This window comes from Plutella xylostella, chromosome 17, assembly GCF_932276165.1.
Source record: "Plutella xylostella chromosome 17, ilPluXylo3.1, whole genome shotgun sequence".
Lineage (NCBI taxonomy): Eukaryota > Metazoa > Arthropoda > Insecta > Lepidoptera > Plutellidae > Plutella > Plutella xylostella.
In genome coordinates, this window is record NC_063997.1 from 5,340,960 (window position 1) to 5,366,611 (window position 25,652).

The 25,652-nt window shown below is 38.4% G+C and overlaps 2 protein-coding genes across 2 annotated transcripts; both read left to right on the forward strand.

The window, feature by feature from the left end:
• Positions 1-3,326: 3,326 nt before the first annotated feature.
• On the forward strand, positions 3,327-23,933 carry LOC105394236 (Usher syndrome type-1G protein homolog). The gene is made up of 9 exons (XM_048626944.1): positions 3,327-3,712; positions 9,569-9,712; positions 12,549-12,770; positions 13,666-13,889; positions 14,710-14,870; positions 16,371-16,552; positions 21,737-21,856; positions 22,218-22,351; positions 22,829-23,933. Exons 1-9 carry the CDS (start codon positions 3,690-3,692, stop codon positions 23,101-23,103), a joined length of 1,485 nt encoding a protein of 494 aa, XP_048482901.1. The 5' UTR covers positions 3,327-3,689; the 3' UTR covers positions 23,104-23,933.
• On the forward strand, positions 16,768-18,408 carry LOC105394235 (probable methyltransferase-like protein 15 homolog). The gene is made up of 3 exons (XM_011566114.3): positions 16,768-16,961; positions 17,051-17,289; positions 17,361-18,408. Exons 1-3 carry the CDS (start codon positions 16,891-16,893, stop codon positions 18,389-18,391), a joined length of 1,341 nt encoding a protein of 446 aa, XP_011564416.3. The 5' UTR covers positions 16,768-16,890; the 3' UTR covers positions 18,392-18,408.
• Positions 23,934-25,652: the final 1,719 nt, after the last annotated feature.

Genomic DNA, 25,652 nt, shown 5'->3' on the forward strand with positions numbered 1-25,652 from the left:
ACGTTATTATTTTGTTAACAAAAAAGGATTATGTTTATATGCGGGAATTGATTTTTTTTGTTTGTTATGATGGGACCATGATTAGGTACACAGGTAAGGATTTCCACCAAATCAAGCGTTAACATTTTGTCAGAGTAACCCTATTATGAGGTTAGGATATTTAGAAAGTCTGCTAAGTGTTCAGAAACAAGTCAAAATGAAAATATAAACGTAATGAAAATCACCTTTTTGAGGAATGCACCCTGCTGTAAGTATTTACAGCAGAAATGGTATTTAGTAACACAATTCTATACATAAATAGTAACTTCCTCATTTATTCCGTAAGTGCTTTATTCATCCAAAGGTTGCCTGGGAGAGATTGATTTTAGCAATAAGGCTGCCTATTACTTTGTTACGTAATTTATGTTTTGTGTTTATCAATAAAGTTATATTGTACTAGCTGTTCCCGCGCGCTTCGCTTCGCCTTAAAAAGTTTTCCCGTGGGAATTCCGGGATAAAAAGTAGCCTATGTTCTTTCCCAGGGCCTAGACCGTATGTATACCAAATTTCACTCAAATCCGTTCAGTAGTTTTGGCGTGAAAGAGTAACAGACAGACAGACAGACAGACACAGTTACTTTCGCATTTATAATATTAGTTAGGATTAGGATTGTAACTGGCAAACTCAGACAGAGTTTCTATGCTGGTAAACAACAGAAAATCCATTTGAAAATGGAACATTAATTTTGGCGCGAAGGGTTTTGACAGCTGTCAAAGTGACAGAAGGGTCAAGCGACTGCCCAAGAACGATGGAGGTGAAATCTATCCCTCTCTTCAATTTCCGTTTCCAGACGATATTCAACGCGATGGGAATTTTGATGCTGTTTTGGATGATAGATTGATTTAATACTTTACCAGTGAATCCTAACTTTTAATTTTGGTTAGAAGGTATGCAGATATGCACTTACCTACCTATATTTGTATTGCTTTATGGACTCCGGGAATTGCTGTTTTTTAAACTTCCCTTTCTAGTAGGTAGTAGTAATTTATTTCCTAAATAGTTATGGTACTTAGGTAATATTGCATTTTCGAAACCCACACACGGAAAAAATACTTACCTTTTCCCAATACTTTCATGAAAATAAAGAGAATACTTACCTACGATTTTACCATTTCTACTTCGATCGATTTTACCAATATTTTGCTTAAAGGTTTTAATGACATCAGATCCGGTTCCGCTATTAGTTAGTGCCCATTTCCTCTTAGCTTCCGCCGCCGACGCGACGCCCCAACCCATAGCACAGATGGGCACAATAAATAGTTTTTTTTTTTACAAAATAACGTTTTACATGTGAAAATTGCCCGTTAACCTACAAAAAAATATTTTTATTATAAATTAAACTTTTTTGTAGATTCTATAGCATCTACCACTGGTGTCTCTAAATTATTGAATAGTAGAATAAGATGTGCCCGAAAATACAAAGACTCATTAAATTGCTTATTCTCTTATTGCACTATTTTTGTTGCAAAGCTGACCATTGTACCCATTATAAACTAATGATAAATGTGCATTAATTTAGTAACGAGTCCCAGGGCCGGAAGATTGGTCACAGGCCAGTAATGGAAGCCAAGGGGGTCACTCTATACGACGAAAAACTAATTTTCGGAGCGCTACTGAGCGAGCCACGACTCTATCTCGTTGTATTCAAAGTGCCGATTGCAAGACGGCTCTCGTTTGTTCGTTTTTCGTCAGTATAGAGTAACCCTCCAGCACCCAGGGCCAGCCCGAGGGGCAATATCCGGCTCTTAGCCACTGTTTGTTCACTCTCCTTGGCCACAAAGTAACACCATTAGCTCCTGTGTAGCTGTGTCATCCTGGTATCAGTTTCATTTTCAACGGTTTGTTTTGATTAGATTTTGTATCTTTGTGCCAACATGGTAGTCTAGAAATAACTTTGTGAAGTAAGTACTTACTTAATGAAAGGACGGCAACGTTAAAAAATACCGACGTAATCTTTTCATTTTTTGCTCCTTCTTCTACGTGCGGATGTACTGGATAAGTTTAATGTTTATTTTCTTCTACATAATACAACACGCATAGGTACTTTTACTTGAAGCGTCCGTAGTCGAGCGGGCCTCAGTGATCGTAACTTTAAGCAACAACTGACACGGTCAGCCATTTGATGGATGGGTGGGATGGGATTGGATGGGTGACCAATTTCAAGTGGTGCTTTTCTGGACGCTTCCGTGCTTCGGACGGCACGTTAAGCCGTGGGTCCCGGTTGCTGCTTCGGCAGCAGTCGTTAAACCTAGTCAGAGGCCTTCGGGCGGCTTGAAAACATCTGACAGTAGGGTTGCCCACTTACCCGACAACTCTCTCAGCACAAGCTAGCTTGTGTTGGGGACCAACCCGCACTAGGCCAGCGTGGTGGACTAGGCCTAAACCCTTCCTTCACTGGAAGGAGACCCGTGCCCCAGCAGTAATGGGTCGTGATGATGATGATACTTTTACATTGTATACGCAGTGTTGCAAAAAGGGTATACTAAGCCGAAAGTGGGTGACTCAAGGGGTCATTCTGAACAACTTTTGTTCTACGAGTTTTTGAAATTCACGAAAATTCCTTTTCCGTAGTGACTTTGTTGGTTACGTCACTTTTTACAATGGACAACGAATATTTTTTTTTGTGAATTTCCAAAACTCGTAGAATAAAAGTTGTTCAGAATGACCCCCTGAGTCACCCCCTTTCGGATTAGTGTACCCTTTTTGCAACACCCTGTATTTCTAATAAGTCTTCGTTATTCGAGATTTTGAATTAACTGATTGCGCGTATATGGCAGAAAGAACATCAGAAACGGTTGTCCTTGTAAAATTTAAATTTCAAATCGTGTTACAATTTAGACAACCAACGGCATCTATCGGTGAAAAGAAAGACTGATTAGGTAAAGCTACTCTACAATAGAGGGCGCTGTATGAATTTTGTTTATTTTCGTTAGTGGTTCACTTATACAACCAATAGAGGACAGCACGTAAGAATACATTTTTTTATTATTTATTTTATTTATTATTTTATTAACATTTAACACCACTGTACGTATAGTACATACAAAGTAAACAGCTCTGTGAACTTTACTTATTTAAATTCGTTTTTTGGTCCTACCCCAATAAAATCATTATATAATCTATTTTGCCTTTTAAAATAACACAAGTTCCTGTTCTGTTATTATTCTGAGTATACTTATAGCACTGGCAACACTCTTCAGTTGTCAATGTCAAATCAACTATCAAACTGACAGTTTTGTGATGTCAAAATTGGCATAGATAAGTGTCATTTCCATTTGTTAATTTCGCGTTCGTGGTCAATGACCCAGTCTGTGTTCCCTTTAATTTAAATATTTATACTAAACTTATTAAGAACTTTTAAATTATTATGCTATAAGTTGGTCTCATACTTAACTGTGATTGGTTTTTATGAATTAATTTGTGAAAAAGTGTGGTGTGTAGCCTGTGAACTAAAAACATTGTGTTGTTGACTAAAGTTGTTTGTGATAAAAAACTTTCTAACCAAAACATTGCTTAGATGGTGTTTCTAAGTAACGAGGTAGCACTGTTACAACATGAGTGAAGGAGAAACTAGCGTAAATCTATTCATTGGTGATCTATAAAATAAAAACTTACGTACTTCTAATTCAAGAAAAAATAAAATCTGCAAAATGTCTACAGACAGGTTTCACAAGTAAGTTATTTTTTTATTTATTTATTCCTGTGTTGAGTGACGGCAGCAATGCACCGGAGGGAAGTACAGCAGCAGGTACAAGTTAGTGTGACTTGTGTGTCTGTTTTCATACTAATGAAATTAAAAAGAGGAAAGAATTATATATTTAAGTACTCTAGGGCCTCCTTATTCCTGACTGGATATTTTTTTTTTATTATAATTTTAGTCCAGCTATTTACATCCCGATTAGATACTGCGAACACACACGGCAAAGAGCCATTCAACCAAAATTGAATTGAATAGTTACTGCAAAGACCGGATTATATCCCATTGCACGGGGGAAAGACATTTATTTATTTATTAAGCTCTACACACTGCTGCAGACAGGAGCACCTGGAGGACACTGTCCCAGCCCAACCTCAATGCTGACATTTACTGATGATGGTCACCATCCCCATTCTATGGGGTACCGACTTTGATGAGTTTTTGTGTTAGATGTCTTTCCCCATGGAATGGGATATAGTAGGTGTAAAATATGCCATATCATCAATAGTATCTATCATCCTACCTTAAAAACTATACCATTAAAATTTTTCTTCATAAAAAATAACCCATAAAAATGCCAATATTTTTTATGGGTTATCAATTTTAAGAGTGCATCTATTCTTCCAGGCCTGTGCTCTATGGTGATTATAACCTAAGTTTAAAATTACTACAAACATTAAATACTTACTTTAATTATCCTTATACAGTGAGCCTTTTTTTGGACTTCATAATCTTTTACAAACTCCTGTCTCTGTCCAAAAAAGTGCCTCTTTTCTTTTCCTCTTGTAGAGAGTATGAAGCAGGCTTTATGTAAATGGTCTCAAAAATTTTAGAAGGCTCCAAAAAGCGTTCTATAACACGCATTTGTAATCACATTGCACATTGCACCTGGTTGTAGTGATTAAGATGGCAATAGGACACAGTGGTATACTAGACCACAGTGAAAAAACTTCATAATTTTAACCTGCTATTATAAAGCAAAAATTATGTTTTAGCTCCTACAAAACTATAAAATAGGTACTACCACTTCTCGCCGATATTTGTAGATAGCTATAACATAAACCTAGTACCTACATAATACATTTTCTACCTTTTCAAAGTATTAGACCGTCAACAAAGAAAAAATAATTCAATCTAACGTCGTCGAAATATAAGAGGCCCGTTTGGACAGCGACAAAATGTATGGGATGACAGCTAGTGTCAAATCAAAATAATTAATAATTATTTTTCCTTTCGACCGTTAAATAATTAGCCAGATTATGTGTCTTTTTATGTATTTCATCAAGTATTAATTAACCGCCGCGCCGATCGTTACCGTAGTATTGTGCCAAAACATTCTACAAACGACCATAGAGGTAGACAAAACATGATCTTGATCATGAGGAATATGTCTGGCGATCACCCACTCTACTCAGCACTGTGCCCTGACACCGCGCTGTGAGGCATGAGGAACATGAGGGTGGCAGTGTGTGCAGTGTTAGTTCCGTCCGTGTAGTCCGGAAGTGGGGTCCCTGACCCTCGTGACGCTATCGTCACCTCACTGCATGGTTCACCGAGTTAGCGGTCATTTAGTCATGTAGGTAGGCTTAGTTAGCCCGTGTACGAATTACGAATGCCTTCAAGTGGGCCATTTTACCTCATACCAACATAAAGTTACGTTTTATTTCGGCGCCCTTGTCATATCACTGTCCAATGTCTCCTTATCTTTAGATATAATTAGGTATAGGTATCATTACTTATTCAACCGTTTAGACACAAAAGTATATGGACACTATACGAATACAATTTCTCATAAATAAAAGTTCGCTGTTAGTGAGCTGTTACGAGGCTATAAAATGTATATTGTAAGCTGCGTCACAATCGCATAGAGGTAGATACATAATGATTATGTATAATCCCACATACGCACTAGCGATAAAACATGATGGCGGAACTACTACAGCAAGGCATGTCACTCAGATCTCACTTTCACCGTCAAGTAGTTTGATGCTGTACTTGCAAATTATACTTAGCCTATGGTACAGTAAAGGTACGATTCAAAAACGTAAAGCTGGCCAAATATTTCTCGCGTCCAGATAAAATAACTCTTACTCCACACGAGTTAAGAACGAGGCAAAATTGGAAACTGTGTTGGATAGTGCTTCACTGTACCGGCCTACCTAACTGCCAGCGGCAGCGTGTGAAATTACTAAACAGCTATTACAACATTTATTAATGACCGCTACTTTTCCACATAACGGTGTATTTTTAAGAATAGACCTAATTATGAGCCATATTATGGTCTGTACTTTTAATAGAGTCCGCAATGTCCGCATAAACATAAACAAACTGGGTGGACTTTGCTGCATTTTTACACAAAGTGAACCACCAGCTCTCTCCATCATCCATCCATCACGACCCATTACGTCCCCACTGCTGAGGCACGGGTCTCCTTCCAATGAAGGAAGGGTTTAGGCCTAGTCCACCACGCTGGCCTAGTGCGGGTTGGTGGACCCCAACACAAGCAAGCTTCAATTTCAATTTCAAGTGGTGCTTTTCTGTACGCTTCCGTGCTTCGGACGGCACGTTAAGCCGTGGGTCCCGGTTGCTGCTTCGGCAGCAGTCGTTAAGCCAGCTCTCTGCGCGATTATAATACTAGATCCTAAGTAAAAATATTTTAAAAACAGCACTGTATATCTAGTGTTGCACGATCCCGGAAGCTTTGCCTGTAACAAATTGTTTGTACTTCCGTCGAACGTTTATTTAATTAAGTACCAAGTCTGTGATTTCGTTGGCTAAATTGATTAAAATCGATTGGTTTCTTATCATTATCAAATATCTATTTCGTAAAAGTGATAAGTACAACAATTTTATTTGTACTCATTTAGTCCGATGTATTTAACATTAACTTACACCTTTTAGGGTGTATATAATATTATGTTAGTTATAGAAAAGGTGAGGGCAACCAGTGCCAATTCGCCACCGCGACCGACCTAAAATATCTATTTTCTATGTAATATGTTACGACGAACGTTACCTTAAGTTTAACTGGTTTAATATAACATCAATCAATTCCTCATCCTCAAGCTTAGTTTTACACCTAACATTAGCCGTAACATAAAGCGACATAATTACCACTTTACTTTATACACGCAGAGTTGCAGAACTTACTTCCACCAACGAGAAGAATTCAAATCTCGCACTTTTTACAAATCCTCCTAAGCTTTAGCTACAAGCTACCTTTTCACACGATTATAAACATTCCACTACGTTAACTACCCATACAGACATACTTGAAGATACTACCCGTTTAGTTTTCCCATTATTCATTAATTACAAACGGATTTAAACCTACGTACTTAGTTAGGCGCTTTACTACACATAGTTAACTTATCAGCCGTTTAAGGCACGCTAATAAAGTACTTATAGGTATAGTATTATCATTGAAAGAAGAAAGAAAGAAAAATAGTTTATTGCCACAAACAGAAAATACAATTTGAAAGCTTACTTATAAATACAAAGGTGGCAAAAGGACAGCCTCAGCTAATGCTGCGTATTGCATGCGGCAACACACTGCGCTGGTTTTCAGACTGCCCAGTTCTTAATACTAACTTAAAAACTAAAACTAAAGGTCACAAGGTACACACATAAGGTTTTATCGTAAGTATATGTGTATAGTGTTGCATAGATAAATAGGTATTAATACATGCAAGTGTGGTTAAATAATAAATAAAATATATATGTATATATGTAAACACATAGTCAATAAACTAGATAACTGATTTGATGGCATGGTATAAATGATAGTAAAAATTTAATAGATTATCATTTTTGTAATTTAAATAGTAAGGCAAATTCTTTTGTTTGGTTTTGACGTAAAAATATTTTAAAATTATGTTTAAAAACTCGTCGACTAGTTTTCATCTGAAAAGGAGGTGGTAAATCGTTCCAGATTTTTGCGGCTGCAAATCTGAAACTACCTCTAAACCCTTGTGTCTTGTGTATTGGTAAATTTATTTGATTTAGTGCCCTACTACGAGTGTTATAATTGCGAGTATTATTTTTCCAATATAACTTTGAAAATAGGTATTCTGGACTATGCGTATGGACCACTTTATGCACCAGATTTGCCAGATGTAGCTGTCTTCGGGTTGCCATGTTCAGTATGCCCTTTTCAACCAAATACGGTGTGATGTGCGCCCTAGCGCATACAAGCATTCTGTACTCTTTGTATAGCTCGTGCAGTTTTTTGAAATAACCTTGGACCATACACCACATCGCCGAAATTAAACAAGGACAGAACCAACGACTCAGTGAGCAGTATCCTTAACTCCTCTGAAAGGTACTGTCGTATATTATAAAGGACCTTTAAACGATAAAATGCATTCCTTATTTTAGAATTAACGTGTTCCACAAAACGCAACTCATTATCCATAATTAACCCTAAATTTCTTACTTTATCAACCCTATCTATATTTATGCCATCAATAGTTATCTGGGGATTATTATTCGTAATAGTGTTCACCTGATTCTTAGTTCCATTAATAATAAACTTAGATTTTCGCGGATTGAGTACTAAATTATTTCTACTTGACCATTTTGATAAGGAGTCAAGATCCTCGTTAATCCTTTCACAAGCTTCAATGGTGTCACTGGGATTAAATGAAAAATACAGTTGTGTATCATCTGCGTACAGGTGAATTTTACAGTGATGAATATGTTTTATAAGGTCTGCAGTGTACAATACGAAAAGAAGAGGACTCAGGATTGAGCCTTGAGGACAGCCACGAGGCACTTCTCTCATTGGTGATGTCTGAGTATTGCCTTCCTCATCTGTTGTTTCAACATACTGTTTTCGTTTTGTCAAGTACGAACGGAACCATGTACAGGTTGATGGGGACAGACCATAGTAACTCATTTTCGAAAGAAGTAACTCAGTATTCAGACAATCAAAAGCACGGGAGAAATCAAGAAGAATAAGAATACTTCCTTTACCAACCTCGGATTCAGACAGTATGTCATCTGTAACCTGTAGCAAAGCTGTGTCCGTTCCATGGTTTTGACGAAATCCAGACTGCACACAGGGTAGATTTTTTTGTCTCTCCAGATAAGATGAAAGCTGATGAACGACCCTTTCAATGACTTTTGACAGTACTGGTAAAATACTTATAGGGCGCAGGTCTTTATCATGTGTATTTATTATGTGTTAGTAATGAAACTCCTAAAAACAGGGCGAAATATGAAAACTGCCGGTCGAAGACATAAATGGATCTTGCTAGGACTTAGGACCGCACAAAAATTCATTATAACAAGTACAGTGTATTGGAATTGGAACTATCTAATGTAAAAACCAGCGAAACGGTGATACAGCAAAAATGCACATCGTTATCCTCCTGTTAATCACTTTAGTAAGGTACTTTACATACTGTACATATGTAAAGTACTAGGTAGGTAGGTGTATCATAGAACAAGATATCACAGTTTACCCATGAAAGGGTACTCAATTAGATATCAGGTTGACTCATTGTTATCGTAGTATGTAGTAAGATTATCGATTTATCTGTCAGTTTCATAGAACTAGCTCATTTGCTACTAGCGATTACGCATTCGCGAGATAAATGGTCAACTTAACTTAAACTCCGTACAGATCAACTACAAACTTGTCTTCCTAGTTGAGTTGAGCTTGAAAATCTAACTTCCAAAGTCAAATGCTTTCATTCATCGTATTTTTTTTTTATCAACGTTTTTCTACAAACTGCTGACCGTTTGAAAAAAGGACTCTTAGGCTTTGTTAGTCCTAAGTTTTTTTTTTTCAAAAACCGGACTCGTAATACTTCTTTTTCCATTCCACAGGGCGGCCAAAGACGGCATGATCGAGGTCCTCCGCGAGGCGACGCGCAAGGAGTGCAACAACAAAGACGAGTCCGGCATGACGCCCACCCTGTGGGCCGCCTTCGAGGGCCACGTGGAGGCGCTGCGCCTGCTCTGCGCTAGGGGGTAACCATCTCTCTCTCTCTCTCTCTCTCTCTCTCTCTGGAGATGCAACAACAAGGACGAGTCCGGCATGACGCCCACCCTGTGGGCCGCCTTCGAGGGCCACGTGGAGGCGCTGCGCCTGCTCTGCGCTAGGGGGTAACCATCTCTCTCTCCCTCTCTCTCTCTCTCTCTCTCTCTCTCTCTCTCTCTCTGGAGATGCAACAACAAGGACGAGTCCGGCATGACGACGGCGCTGTGGGCCTCAAAGATACCTAGGTATGTATTTTAGCAAGCTCATCATTGCAGGAATATTTTTTAATGACGAATTACAGGCATTGTAAATCAAGATTGATTTCCGACAAGCAACAATACAATAAAGCAAAATCATATGTTAAGAAATATGTCGCTCTAATCCAGTTACAGCTGAACATAAAAGAGTAGAGAATTATTGAGGGCGTTGCATTCGAAGTGAGTGGCCACACTATTATACTATTGAAAACGGACAAAAGTATCATGATACTTTCGCAGAAAAAATCATAACGAGAAATGTTTAAAATATTTACTAATGATAAAATCTCTAGCCTCTTTTTCGGGAGGTTTATGTTAAGAGAAGAAATTAGTAGGGGAAAGAGGGGCAGTCTTTAATGAATTTCATTAAATCAAAAGTAACTTTTATTGCATTGTGTATTTCATAATGTTTTTGCACTGAAACACATGTTGGTTATCCCATTATGTCATTACTATAGGAGAAAAGTGCTAGTATCACACATTGATATTTTATTACAGTTTTTTCTTGCTCAGGAAAAAGTCAAATATGTCCCATACCCGGCAATTCTTCTGTGTTTACAGATTTTCCTGCAATAAATGATTTTATTGGTCAGAAAAACAGTGACTTGCAAATTTATGTGTCTGGGGAGTTTATACCGACTCTTACATATTACACATATTTTTACAATAGGTACTCTTACACGGAGAGACCGACACACATACAGCAGTAAAACTTATCGATACCCTTTTTTGAGTCGGGGGTTACTAAAATGTATCAAGACCTGATGTTTTAACAACATTAGCATTCAGAACCTGATGTCATGTTACGTTTGACACTAGTATTTTCTAACCTCTATAAGAATAACAAATACACATTGGGAGGCATTCTATTACATCAAAATAGTACTTTTTTACAAGAAACATAAGCAATGTATGTTAATGGTTAGAAATTAAGTACCTACTCACCAGTATAAAACGCTGCTCTTTCATAAACATCGTATATATTGACTAATACTTCTCCAGCCTCATTCTCCGCCAAACATCGTAGGTAAACGCTGTAAATCATCTGTCTAGCTTCTCTGCGAATGAAGAACGAAGTGAACGAATGGTTTTATTCATTTTCACCTCGTGAACTAACTCAACAATCCACAAAACCCCAATTAAGCAAAATCTGATTTGTTTATATAGGAACAGAGCGAGTTTGACATTCAAACCATAGAAACAGATCATGTAGTTTTTTTTAATTGCCAGGTTTAAATCTGTTTAGTTCCAAAAACATTAATCTCTACTCTTTTATGTCCAGCTGTATAACGATGCTAATATAATGTTGCAGTCACTCTAATTTGTCGGTAGTATAGTGAAATGTAAATAAATGTATGTATGTACGATTCTACATGCTATTTATTGATTTTGCAAAGTCCTTGCGATACGCAACCAATAAGTAGGTACCGAACAATCCGATAAGAAATCAATTAAACTGTCACAGATGAAAGTAGCGGCTCGGTCGATATATTTTATAGTTAGGTGATTGCTCATAAAATCATAATTCATTATAGTCATAATAAAATGTTTAAAGATTGACGTGACCACTTTCACTTAGATTATGATATATTTTGTATAGTTATAAGTAGATATTAATCCGACAAGCCACACCCAGCTGTTAAACACGTCATAGATAGGCTTCAACTTAAAATATATTGTAGTAAAGTGAATTCGAGTTATTGGTATTTCTATGCAATCCGTGGAATTCGCCTAATTAACTTAATTTGCCTGCAACCTGCAACATGAAACTACAGTTCAGTAGGACTTTAGTAGCGTAATACAAGAAAAAAAAACTGTTTCCATTTTAGATTATAACGCAAACGTCTTCAACATAAGTAGCGGTATCTACAAAATGCAGAATACATTATTAGTAAGTAGGTATGTGAAGATTTGTAAAGTAACTATTAATCATCTCAAGGTCCTACAGCCCTAGGCTATTACAAGTAATTACACGTTGATATATTGCACATTATCCCAATCTTCGTTTCTACGAAACACCTGCACTGTACCGCTGTTGCAGCACTCTCGCTTTCTCACATTGTTTCATTATTGCAATCAATACCTACTTTGTGAATTACGTCTTTTTACGCAACGTCGACGGAAGTTGAGGCGCTCGATGTCAAGAAACTAATCCGTTTGCACGGGGACCGGAACGAGCGGTGTTGCGTGGCGTCGTCTGCCGCCGGTTCATTTGGCTTTAGGATTAGTAATTTGGCTTAGCTATTAGACTTGTAAGAAAAACTTGGGCTTGAGAGGCTTGTTATCTAGCAGTAGACGATTATTGTCTAACGATGGTGATTATGATCATGATTAGACTATCCACTCGGCTACGACGACTAAGATTGGCCACATTTACGTCTCCCAAACACTCTTTCGTACCTACCTTAGTACCTAAAATTTGCAAGTCGCTTTTATTTACGCCTCCGAGGTAACGTTTACGCTACATAAAATAATCATATCTTTTGCAACCATTTCCAGTAGCAACGTCTACTATGACAAAACCGTTTGCCCCTGTACACTAACTAACCTAACCCCACCACCCCCGCAGTGGCGAGCCCGACAAGGCGGACTACTTCGGCAACACGGCGCTGCACCTCGCAGCTGCCCGGGGACACAAGGACTGCGTCACCTTCCTCGTCAACTTCGGGGCCAACGTATTCGTCATGGACGTGGACGGCCACACGGCCCAGGAGCTGGCTGCTATTAATGGGAGAGAGGACATACTGAGGTACCTCGACCAGGCGACGGCGAAGCTGGAGAACAATGATAAGTGAGTTTCTTTTTTGCGTGATTAGGTATTTCGGTGGAAACCGTGATCAGATTAACGTAGAATGTTTTTGAGGTCCGTCGGTGAAATGATAAGCTTATGTAGCCTGTAGTGGTTGGATAAATATGGTCGAATATCGAAATCGAAAATGGTTCCACCATTTGTACAAAAGTTCCATTCGAGAGGGCCAGGTATAATATCGCCGCAGATAATAGAATAGAGGATGGCCAGTAGCTAATTTTTGGTTTAAAATCTTAAGAAAATTAGTAAAAATGTACAAGTAATATGTTGTGTCTCAGTGGCATAGTACTAATTTAAACCTCGGTTAGGTTATTCTTTATTCATAAGAAAGTTACTTAATTATCCTAACTGTATATTAATGAGCAGACGAAATGGTTTGCAAAAAAATAGAAAGTTTCTAACTTAGCAAAAATATTTTGCATAAATGACATTGATACCTAGTATACCTACCACTTTTACTGATAAAGATATGAATATTTATCAAATTGATGACATTAGCGGTTCGTAACATTAACTGTTGTGCCGTAGCACCCAGCTATCATTCCTTGACTGGTCTCTTTTATTGTATGCCACAAAGATAACTATGCCCGCCATCTAAAATATTGGAACTAACGTAACACTCCAGCGAAAAGTAGTAGAACTGAAGCAGTGAAGGATGATAAATTCCACTAATTACATTTTAAAAATACGGTATCCCTTTATGTCCTTCCACAGAGGTGAATGACAGTAGAAAATGCTTTTAGCATTAAGTCCACCTGATTGTACATAATTACTTTTGTATATTGTCCAATAAAATAAGTAATAAATAAATAAATGATGATGAATTCCAATAATTACACTTAAAAAATACGTTATCCCTTTTTAAATCTTTCCACAGAAAAAAGGCGAAAGCTCAAAAAGAGAAGGCCAAAAAGGACCACGAGAAGTCTGCAAAACAATACCAGAAGCGGCAGAGCAAGGCCGAGGTGTTAGCCGAGAAGGAGATGAAGAAACTGACCAAGGAGTGGGAGCAGGGCTACCTGGACGGGGGCACCCTGCCACATAGACCTAGCAATGTGCTCATGGCGCTGAAGCAGAAGATGACCAGATCTAGCAGTCAAGGTAATGTTTGGGAGATGGTGGAAAGATGTTGGATGAGTAGCCGGTAGTGGTTTATATTAATTTATACTTATGGTATTTTCTGGCGCAGTTCACAAAATAGGTGATATAAAGACTGATTTTATGAGAAAGATTGTTAACAAATAACAGGCCACCAGCGTCGTGGCGCATCTTTTAGAGCATATCTCGAGCAATAGGCGATAGTGGGCTGATGATAATATTTAAACATTTATTCAGTTGATAGATTTTTTATAGGAAACTTAATATTAGAAAACCGCTATCAACTACGATAAAATCTGTTGAAAGTTTATACTATTGTGTCTGCTCATTATGGAAAGTTAATACATACATACATATATGTATGCTATTCAAAAGCATATCTGGTTTTGTGTATGATGGCCCATGACCCAGAAATCAATAGCTAATTATAATACAATACGGTTTTTGGAATTATAAACATACTAGCTCTACTAAGCCTCTTCTTCTATGGACTTTTTACGGGCAGGGTGTGTGATGATGACGTTTCCGAAAATCTAAGGCCGCAGTGATTAACAACGAACTAACCGTATGCGTGTACGCCTTCCTCATGTATTCTATAAATCTTTCATTCGCCCAAAGGTTGCCTGGAAAGGCCGCTTTTAGCTATAAGGGCACCTATTGTACTCTTAGGTACCTACTTGTAAGTTTTTCAATAAAGTTATTGGACATTGTTTCTATATAAGTATGTTTTTGTATGTCTGATTTATGTGGGGTTGAATAAAAAAAATAAAAAAAAATAACAAAGTAATATCATATTCTATTCTATTCTATTATATCCATACAGGCAACCTGCTATCAGAAGAGGCGCCTCGACCCACGTACAGCGCGCTGGTGGGCACGGTGAGCGCGGGCCCGCGCGGCCGCGGCGCCGTCTACAAGAAGGCGCTCGCTAGCAAGCTACGTAGTGGAACTGTGGGCAGGGCTGGACCTACTGATGACTTCAAGGTATGTACAATTGTACAAGTCACAAGTAGGTACCTACAGAATATTGTAAATGATGATCCTATAGACAAAGTATTGTCTGAGGAGGCGCCCCGGCCCAATTGCAGCGCATGCCACATTTAGCCTCTAAAGAGGGCAATAATGCTTGGATCCAGTAATATGCTGAAGACACTCAGATAGAAAACAGGTCTAGCAGTAAAGATTTTGGAAGACCATAGTAGTTAGGAAGCCTGTAGTAGGTTAATTAGTCAAATAAGAAAGAAAGAAGCCGGCTTGTTGAAGAGGCCCACATAGTGCGCTGGTGGGCACGGTGAGCGCGGGCCCCCGCGGCCGCGGCGCCGTCTACAAGAAGGCGCTCGCCAGCAAGCTATATGTAGTGGAACTGTGGGCAGGGCTGGACCTACTGATGACTTCAAGGTACGGAGTTTGACCAATACCCAGAAGATAGGTACGTTTTAGGTCCACTTGGTACAGCGAAGAGCTGTGTGTGTACATCAAGGCACTCACGAGCGGCACTGTGAGCCGTGCTTCAAGGTACGCATACATAGATGTAACTTGTGACCAATGTGCACTCAGAGGTCTCTTAGGTGGAAACAAGTCTCGTCGGGTGACGTGATGACTAATTTCGGGCATATCTACTTCCATGCTGTTCTGGGGTGGAGACCAAGATAAACGTAAGTGTAGAAAGCACCCCGTCTAGATGGTGTGATGTTCACGACAGCTGGCTGGTAATACCTGGTAATTGGAATTTTTTTCGATGTAAGTAGTGAACCGCCTTTATAGGAGGGGTACAATTTAAAATATTAACCACCTATCAACTTATAAATTGTGATCAGTACCTAATCTGATAACGATTTCAATTTTAAAACAGCCGGGAAATAAGTTATATTAACAATAAGGTGAGGTAAAAATATGTTTAATGGACACGCCAATTTAATCTAATCTATCACGGATAAGTAATTACCATGTTATGTTACCTATCAATATAAATGTAGATACAGAATTCCAAAGATAATTATTAATTTGCCAACCTTAGCTGTGATAAATTTTATCTTCAATCTTTAGTAGCAAACATTTATGAGTATAAAAATTAAACAAAAAATTACCTACTGACTGCATTTTTCTATCATCTATATTAGTAATCAACACATTTACTTAGGTTAATCTGCCAATCAGACCTATAAATCAAAGCTATCTATAGGCATGTCTAGCACGTTACAGATTTGTTAATTTGTTATTGTATGAAGTTATGATAAAAGATACCTACTACACCGACCTGGTCTATTGTTTTCCTGGGGTTCTAGAACCATTCCCCCTCTCATGGCTCTTTTCTATGCAATTTTTTACTTCCTGCATCAATGCATCTTACCTTAATGCATGGTTTTGCTTATTCAACCTGGGTATAGTTACGTAGATAGGGTACTTTAAATAGAAACCAACCATATATATTATGATGTAACATTGTAGGTACTTTTCATCATCTTAATATTATGTATCTCCTAGGTGGGCGAGGTGGAGACGACGGGGCGGCGCTCGGTGACGTCGCTGTCGGGCGTGAGGCGCGACTCGGAGGTGATGTACGTGGGCACGTTTGGAGCCGGCCCGCAGCAGCGCGCCACCGTCGCCGACGTGTTCGCCGATGAGCGGCCGCAGCTCACCTCGCAGACTCAGAACACGCTTACCAGGTAAATTGATCGGCAACTTATTCCTGTTCCGTGGATTCGCAGGGCGGCCGCATCTGTGTCATCAGACTGATTACAGTTTCACTTTCACTTCAGATTTTAAATCTTATGCGCCGCTTGCGATAAAAAATATATTTCCTTACATTTCCCATTTCCGAACGTATACTTACACACAGACAATAATGTGAGTTTTGTTCTGTGCCTTCTGTCATTTCATGTCGACCTGTCAGCTGTCAATGTATACTTGACACATTAGTGCAAGATTTTTTGTGGAAATTTGTGGGTCAACCTTACGTAAATAAATGAGAAATTTACCTAAAATGCAGTAAAAATCAACAGCTATGACTAGCCAATACAAAAAGTTCACGAAGTTAATCGCTAAATGGCCTTTGGATATTACGAAAGGTGAAAGGTAAGTAATATTTTTATAGGTTATACAATGTTGTGAAATTCAGTTTTATTTTGTAAAACAGTATAAATTAAATGCGTTTTATTTTTCAGAGACCTCGGCAAAGTAATAAGGGATAAAGTTAAATCTGCTTTTGAGTCCACTGAAAAAGGAAATTTTGACTCTGACATGTGCAATCGTCAATACACAATCCTCAACAAGCTCGCTGACAATCACTACAAGAACAAGTACAAGAGGACTAAAATAAGTTCAGCAACCGGCCTGAACCCTGAAGAATGTAATTTGATTCTCTCCGACGAAGTTTTAGAGTACCTCAAAGAAGAAAACAAAGGATTCTTTAGTAAAGTATTCAAGAAAGAAGAAAAATGATTGCTCGACACTTTCACTCACTCGGCCGCTGTTTGCTTCGACGCCATTTCTCAGCACAGGCACAGGAGTACCGAGACCACACCCCTGTCATGTTAAATGAGTCAATAAAACATCTAAATCCTTTGGACAATGAGTTGTATATTGACATGACATTTGGTGCTGGTGGGCATTCAAGGCGAATACTAGAAACAGCTGACTGTAAACTTATAACTTTAGATAGAGATCCAGTTGCATATGAAAAATCACAACAATTAGCAAATGAGTTCCCAAACAGAGTTACTCCTCTATTAGGAAGATTCAGTGAATTACCTACACTTCTGAAAGATAAAGGGATAAAACAATCCTCTGTAGATGGAATCTTATTTGATTTTGGTTGTTCTTCAATGCAGATGGACACAGGGGAAAGAGGCTTCTCAGTCAGCAAAAATGGCTATTTAGATATGAGAATGGATGCAGGCCGAGATCCAAATCAAATAACAGCCCGGGAAGTGCTAGCCACAGCAAATGAGCATGAACTATACAAGATATTTAAAATCTATGGTGAAGAGAAGAAAGCTGCTAAAATAGCACAAACAATCATACAAGCTAGATACATGTTCAAAAACATAGAAACAACTCAAGAGTTAGTAGATGTAGTCAATTCAGTGTGTCCCGATGAAGTGAGATTAGACAAGCTACAGAGACCACAATCAAATGCTACCAAAGTATTTCAGGCCCTCAGGATCTTTGTGAATAATGAGCTCAATGAAATGAACTACGGCATGGTTTTAGCTAAGTATTACTTGAAAATCAATGGCAGATTAGTGACAATATGCTTTCACTCACTGGAAGATACTATAGTTAAGAGGCACATAGCCGGTAACTTGGTTAATGAGGTGGCCAATCCTGTTCCCCTGAAGTATTTGAGTCCAATGTTGGTGCAGGATCAGCAAACTATAGACCACTTCCTGTCGACGCCATGGAAGCAGCTGGTGAAGCATGTGGAGGTGCCAACCGAGGAGGAGGTGGACAGGAACCCGAGGAGCCGCAGCGCCCGCCTGCGAGCTGCTCTCAAGATCAAATAGAAGATTAAATAGGTTTTAAGTAGAATAGATTTTGAAGTTGTTTAGTGATTGTTTATTGTTAATCAATAAAGTGAATTTTTAAAGATATTTTATGTGTTATGAAATTAGTAACATACAAACTAGGGTTTCGTTCCCGTGTTCGTAAATTGGTCGTTCCAGAAACCGGGAAAAAAAATTCCCGGGAATTCCCGGGTTTTATTTTTCATCGATTCTATGCTATATTTTCATCTTTATTTATCTGTTTCTCCTACCTAAAATCAAAAAAAATTATCGGCAGGCTTGTCGTCAACGATTAGAAACTCGGTTTTGTTCTAAATTATTGAATCATGCGTTATTGTTTTCGCGCAGCTGCATTGCAAACATAAATGACTATCTACATCACTTTGTTTCACCTCTTCCAGATTCAATGCTATAGCATTTTCATCTTTATTTATCTGTTGGTCCTACCGCCTACCTGAAACCAAATAAGTGGTCGGCTTTTACATAATATATGTGACCAAAAAGTATGTTAAAGCTAACGCTAGTGTGACGCCTCACGCCTGCCATATTTTTTTTTACTGCCCATAGACACGATGGAAAAAGTTAAGAGATATGCCGACATCCACGTTTTATGTCCGCGTTTATTTTTATAAAATTTCTAACACTTAGAAAATAATCTGAGATTATTCCTATCATTAGAAAAATGATGAGCGTTGTTGAATTTTTTCGGACATAGCCCATTGGTATTGTATTGTTGACAATTTCAACCTGTACTCAGCATTTGGAAAACGGACCCCAAATTTGGAAATGCTGTACAAAGCCCTACAGACCATCATGTCTACATCAACTGAAGCTGAAAGAACATTTTCCGTGTCCGGGAATTACGCAACCAAAATAAGAAGAAGTTTGAGCGATAAATCGTTGAATGCATTAGTTTTTCTTAAACATTACCTCAAGCGTAATGAATAAATTTTTAATTTAATTTAAATACAAAAAAATTAAATTATATGTCATAATAAGATTATTGTCAAACTGTTTATTAAAATACCTTTGTTATTGTTTAATTTACAATTAAGAAAAACAAAGAATTTTTCATGTAAAACAAATCATTATAATTTTGGTTGTTAATTTATCTGACTGTTGTTATTTTCTACCTATACGTGTAATAAAAGTATATTTGATTTAATTGTAAGTGTTTTAATTGACTTTTAATACCCGAAAATAGCAAAAAACTAGCATTTTAAATAAATTCCCGTTTCCCGGGAATTCCCGGGAAATCTTGAAATTAATTCCCGTTTCCCGGGAACAGAAAAAGGTCGGGAAAAACGAAACTCTAATACAAACTGAATTTAAACTGATCGTTGCGACGCGACGTATGTACTCCGCTATTTCTATCCAAGTTATAAGTAAGTACTTGAAATTAACACACTCTTTTTTCATCTCATTGTTTGTTTCACATAAGATCATATTACCTATTAGTATTCATTAAAGGCACAATCGGTATAATTTTGCAATTCAATAAATAATGTATTGTCGTGAGCGTATGATCATGCCATTGTTACGACAAAGTCTTACTATAAAAAATAGGTCTTAGCACAAAAGTAATCAATAAGTGCCTTTATAACCATGGAATCAAGTGTTCCTTCTTGTAACAAGCCCACCTTATTAAAAATTTGTAGCTGCCATCGATATTTTAAGTAAGTATTTACAAGGGTAAGCTAAGCTGCTAAACTCACTAATAGAGTCGTTCGTCAAGTCGCGCGCCTTAGACTCGCGCGCCACGCGCGAGTTGCCCCTCCCGTATTTACCTACTTTTTTTGTCGTCAACTCGCTCGACTGTGAAAATATGTAGAGTCAGCCACAAAAGTTATAATTTATTATGCTTAAGGTAACTACTTAAAATGTATAGGGTATTTTATAGGACTTTACTTTAAAATAAAATCAGTAATTAATCTCGCTTGGCAAACTGTTCTCTTCGAACACCTCCAAACACAGGAACCATTTTTATTTGTCCGGTCTTTGTTATATTTATAACCTGCACGAATCAGTACCGACTTTCCTCGCTGGGATGTAATGATTTCATGTGCAGTTTGATTACTAGATGGACCTGCTTGCGATGAACTTCCTGGAAGTGATTGTTACAGTTAGGCCTGTCTCTTTGACCAATGAAATAAACGAAATTTGTTATAAATTTTCGATATTTAATATAACGGTAACACAACGAAAACGTAACACTGTGTTTATATTACGGCAAAGTAGACATGGTAATATAGAAAAGTTAATTTATTATAGGCTTACCCCCACAATAATTTTTTTATTATAATATTTTTGCACTGTACCGTAGACTGTAAATAATGCACTGTACACCTCTGCTTCGCATTAGGAGTATCCACAAAGCAAATACATACATGTATTTGCTTTTTGGGAGTATCACTAAAACGACGTCACTAAAACAATGACGTTTTAACCCTTTAAACCGCGTTTTGCAACAAAAACTGGAAGGACATAGCTATGACATGTAAAATTTGCGCACGGGATGAGAGAGATAGCAAACTTGGGTATCATGCGTCATAGGTCACATCCCCTTTTGCCTCATTCCGCACTTCCAACATAGGCTTTATTTTATCGCATAGGCTTTATTATTATATATTCTTTATCCCGACATCAAAGCATCTACTTTAATGGCGACTGTCTAGTCTAGTCGGTACCTTCTTATGCTAATCAGCCAGGGAGACAATATTTAATTATATTTTTTAGTTTCAATTCGTTTGAATCTGACCGTACTTTACATGGGCACGCGAGTTGACGATGTAAAAAAACAGAAGATGCCAACTGGCGTGGCGCGCGAGTCTAAGGCGCGCGACTTGACGAACGACTCAACTAATAATTATATTAAATCAACAAAACCATTAAAAGTTACATACGTCCAGCGCGCAGACTGGACAGACAGCGACTGAAAGGTATCCTGAGTGGCTAATCCTTTCAGCATCCACTAGTCCAACACACTAGTCCAGTATTTGTTACCGTGACGTGCTATAAAGAACATAATCCAAAGTTCTCTTATTCATACTTTCCCCCACACACCGTGGTCTTCTTCACCCTATAGCAGTACACTGCTGTACGTAGTCTTACCCCAAAGTACGCTACTGGACGCAATCTATATAGCCTTCCGCATCTAATCATTACCATCCACATTTCGCATCTCGTCACCCCATATAGCCGGATCGCGTCTACCTAGTCCGATCGGATGGCTTTTGACTAGTCGCGATCTCAGAGCCGAACAACTTTCGCTTATCGCTTCTTCAACAAATGTGACCAGCCCACAGCCCCACCGTAGCACACCATAACATTACTTGCCTCCCCCAGATCGCTGAGCCAGCCGGACTTCGCGGCGGCGGGCGAGGACTCCGGCATCGGGCAGGAGGTGCTGCTGCAGGAGCCCGCCAGCATCTTCGACCGCCCCGGCTTCGGCAGCGTTGCCTTCAGGTTACTACAACTATTTATTACCTAACTATACTTAGAATGTGCAGAATCTTCTGTTAGTTACAATGCAGTGTTTGATGAAAAAACCTGCGCATCTTGATCAGCCCACACCATAGTTATCTACTGATATCTCGTTAGCATAGCCTCAGCTATCTGCTACTCACTGATACCTGTCCAAAGATGGCAGAGCCTATGATACGATTGACTTTCGTGGTTGCCACTCGAGAAGATCCCACTATTATACCTGAGTACCTGACCTATAACTACCGATATGTTTTGCACAACTAAACACATTCAGGTCACAATTGGTCAAAACCACACATAAATAATTTCACCATCTAATCGAATCTCACTCAATTTCCAGGCGTTCAATAACAGCAACCCTCAGCGCGATGCCTGGCGGCGGCGGCGCGGGGGAGGACCTGTCTATAGGGTCGGCGGGGTCGCTGGCCGCGCGCCACGCCTACAAGCCGCAGGAGTGGAACTCCGCGCACTCCGGTACTTATACACATAGTCATCAGCCAACAATCGTATATATACTGATGGAAATTGGTGATTAGAAGTCAATTGATTGATTGATTGGTGACTCCTAATTCTAATCACCAATTTCTAGCAGTAGAGCGACACAGCCGGCTGAATGATATTGCACGATTCGTTTCGCTGCGTCCTTGTGACCTATGCTTAATCTCTAGTTGGAAACAAAACGAGCAAATTTTTCCGATTAACCTTTTTAATTAATTGAGACTCTTAGGGGATTACACTCGTGAGCATAATGATGTAAGGATGTACTTACTTAGATTATCTCCTGAAACCTGACTGATTTATAAACCACAACAACAACACAGATGCATATTGCATAATGTAAGACTTGTGAATCCTGACGCATAAACTGCATACAACCTGATAGTTGGATGTTATACTTAAAGTTCCCACACATATTATCTATTTCCCTAACCAACCAACTATTCATTACAGAGAGCTCAACAATAACCTCCGACGAGGAAGGCGACGCGGAAGAGGAATCAGGGTACGCCTCCCTAGAGCGTTTCCTCACCGCCTGGGGCTTGTCCCAGTACGTGCAGAAGTTCAAGGACGAACAGATAGACCTGGACGCCTTGATGCTGCTCACGGAGAGCGATTTAAAGAGCCTGGGCCTACCGCTGGGGCCGTATAGGAAACTGGTCACCGCCGTGCAGGAGAGAAAGCAAGCGTTGAGTAACCCTGGACCGATTATTGATACTGCGATATAAAAGTACGATTGATACAAATGAGTGTTGAGAGCGGTAATAGAAAATAGTATCTTAAATAATGTATGAAAAGAGGTTCTAATGCTCTCGATCTTGTTTGTGAAGATACAAGGCTAAGTGCCTATCTTATGAAATAATGATCAAGGATACCTTTTAAGGTGCCTACCTAGATACTTTACAGTCAGATACACTATTGAGATTTCCGTGCTGCCGTATATCTAGTTCTTGATGCTGAAGATATAATTCAGTATTATTGCTCAAAACTACCAAGAGATTAAATAAAATATTTACTTACTTATTATTAAATATCAGCAGCCGCTGAAAATGGCGCTAAGCAATAAAAATATATAAATAGTTCAATATGAACAGTACAAAAATATTCAGTCCTAGTGGGTAAATGTATTCATATTACAATATATATTGCAATACATAAATAAATACCTACTTAAATATGAAATATCTGCGATAAGGATGAATTTAATATTTTTCAATGATTGTATTCAATGCCGTTAAGAGGCCTATATTTATAGTACTTTAAGATATACCTACTTATAATTATTATACATATTATATTGCATATTTTAAGTATATTTATTAGTTATTTCTGCACATGTTTGTGTGTTGTTGGTCACTCGTGTTGTATTATGTATTTAGTGCGTAAGTAATACTATACAATTTAGCCAAGTGTACTTAAATATTATGTAATTATTGTGATATTTCTATGAGAAATCCCAACATTCCGTACCAGTGATTACGTCCAATATCGCCATATAATTAATACCTAGTTATTTTGTACAAGATTTTATATAAATAAAATATTTTTCCGTGTGTAAGTTGCTACTTTTTCACTCACAAACTACCTAAAAATATGTGTTACCTTCTCTGTTTTGCGTAAAATATAAAGGTAAAATAAAATTAAAAATCCATTTTAAGATCATTTATTTTAAAAATTTAAATACATTTTCGAATTTGAAGTGAGGAATAATTCTAGAAGTCTCTAATCGCGTACATACCCGACATAACCTATGTTTACTTTACAATAGTTGTTGAGGACTTATCTAATTGTTCCTTTTAATGACTAAACATATGAATAAACATGTGAAATGTATGTACTTGGGTACAACTTACATACAAGGACGGAATGTCACCACAAGTTATAACTCAGAGAGGTCACATATACCCACTAAAATATTTATGCAAGTTTCGTTGTATACTTGCAATGTCCATGGTTGTGATCTCTCTAAGATATAACCGGCGTATAAACTCCTCAGTCAAAATTGTCTCGAACAAGACTTGGAAGAAATAGAATAATTAAAAATAGCATATTTTAATTCGATTACGTATTCTGACATACCTTGTTTGATTGTGTTTCAAATCAAAAGAAAATTAAATATTTATACTATCAAATTAACTATACCATTAAATTATAATTAACATAATATTTATCAGTAATGGAATAATGAGCATTATCGGAAGGCACAAACTTCTAATACGTCTAATGAATGACATCAAAATTGTTCCCTGGATTATTAAAAATCATTTTGTAATCATATTATTTGCTCGATATCAAAATTAACATAAAAAATATTTTGCTTATGAACTAAACCTTTTGTTTCGACATACTTATGGCGGAGACTTACTCCTAAACAGCGTACCGTCGCATAAGTACCATTTGTTATATTACATTAACTAAATAATTCGCAAGAGTTCGAAATGAAACTATCACGAAGTGTCACAGTAGCTACTGTGATGGTGTAGGGCGCACTCACACGCCACTCGAGCGAGTGCTCGTGTAAATACGCCCTAAGAGTTTCGTAAAGCCGTGCTCAGTAAAATTGTGCCAATAAGAATCAGTCGTATCTAACCAGATTCGGGCCACCCATTGTAATGATAGTCAGTGTATGAGCGTGTTGAAAACAGAACGTAAGATTTAGAATGGAATTGAATGGGTTGCGGCGTCATACACTGTCGGCGTTCAAGCGAAACTCAACCATCGTTTTGTTACAAAAATGTGGTTTGTATCTCGTTGCGCCCGCCCGCTAATACATGAACGCTAAGTACAGATTACTGTGCTTAGGCGATAGCTTCTTCATCCTCTTGTTGTACTTCCACCTATACTTGTTAAACCTGCAATTTTCGCCTGTGTCATGGTAGTACGAATACTCGGGGTATGGTATATAAGCCCCGGTGGCGGGGTCTATGGGCACCATGATGGGCAGGTCGGTCATGGACACGGGGCGGTCGTACGACGAGGCGGAGTCGTAGCCTCGAGGCTCGTCGTACTGCGGACTGCCGCCGTCGTTCTGGCACGCCAGCTCGCGACTGTCGTTGCACATCGGCACACTGCGACTGGTATCAGCCGAGATATTCGACCGCGACCGCAAAATCGGCTTCGTCGACAGCAAATCTATGGAATGCTGCAGACTTTTCGATCTAGGTCTTGTCGCTTGCTGCGGTAGTTCATCTATTCGCGAGAGCGTGTGTCTTCTAACCGGGCGATAGACTTTTTTGTCGCCTAATTTCGGTCTTTTTATCTTCCTATGCGAGTTGTA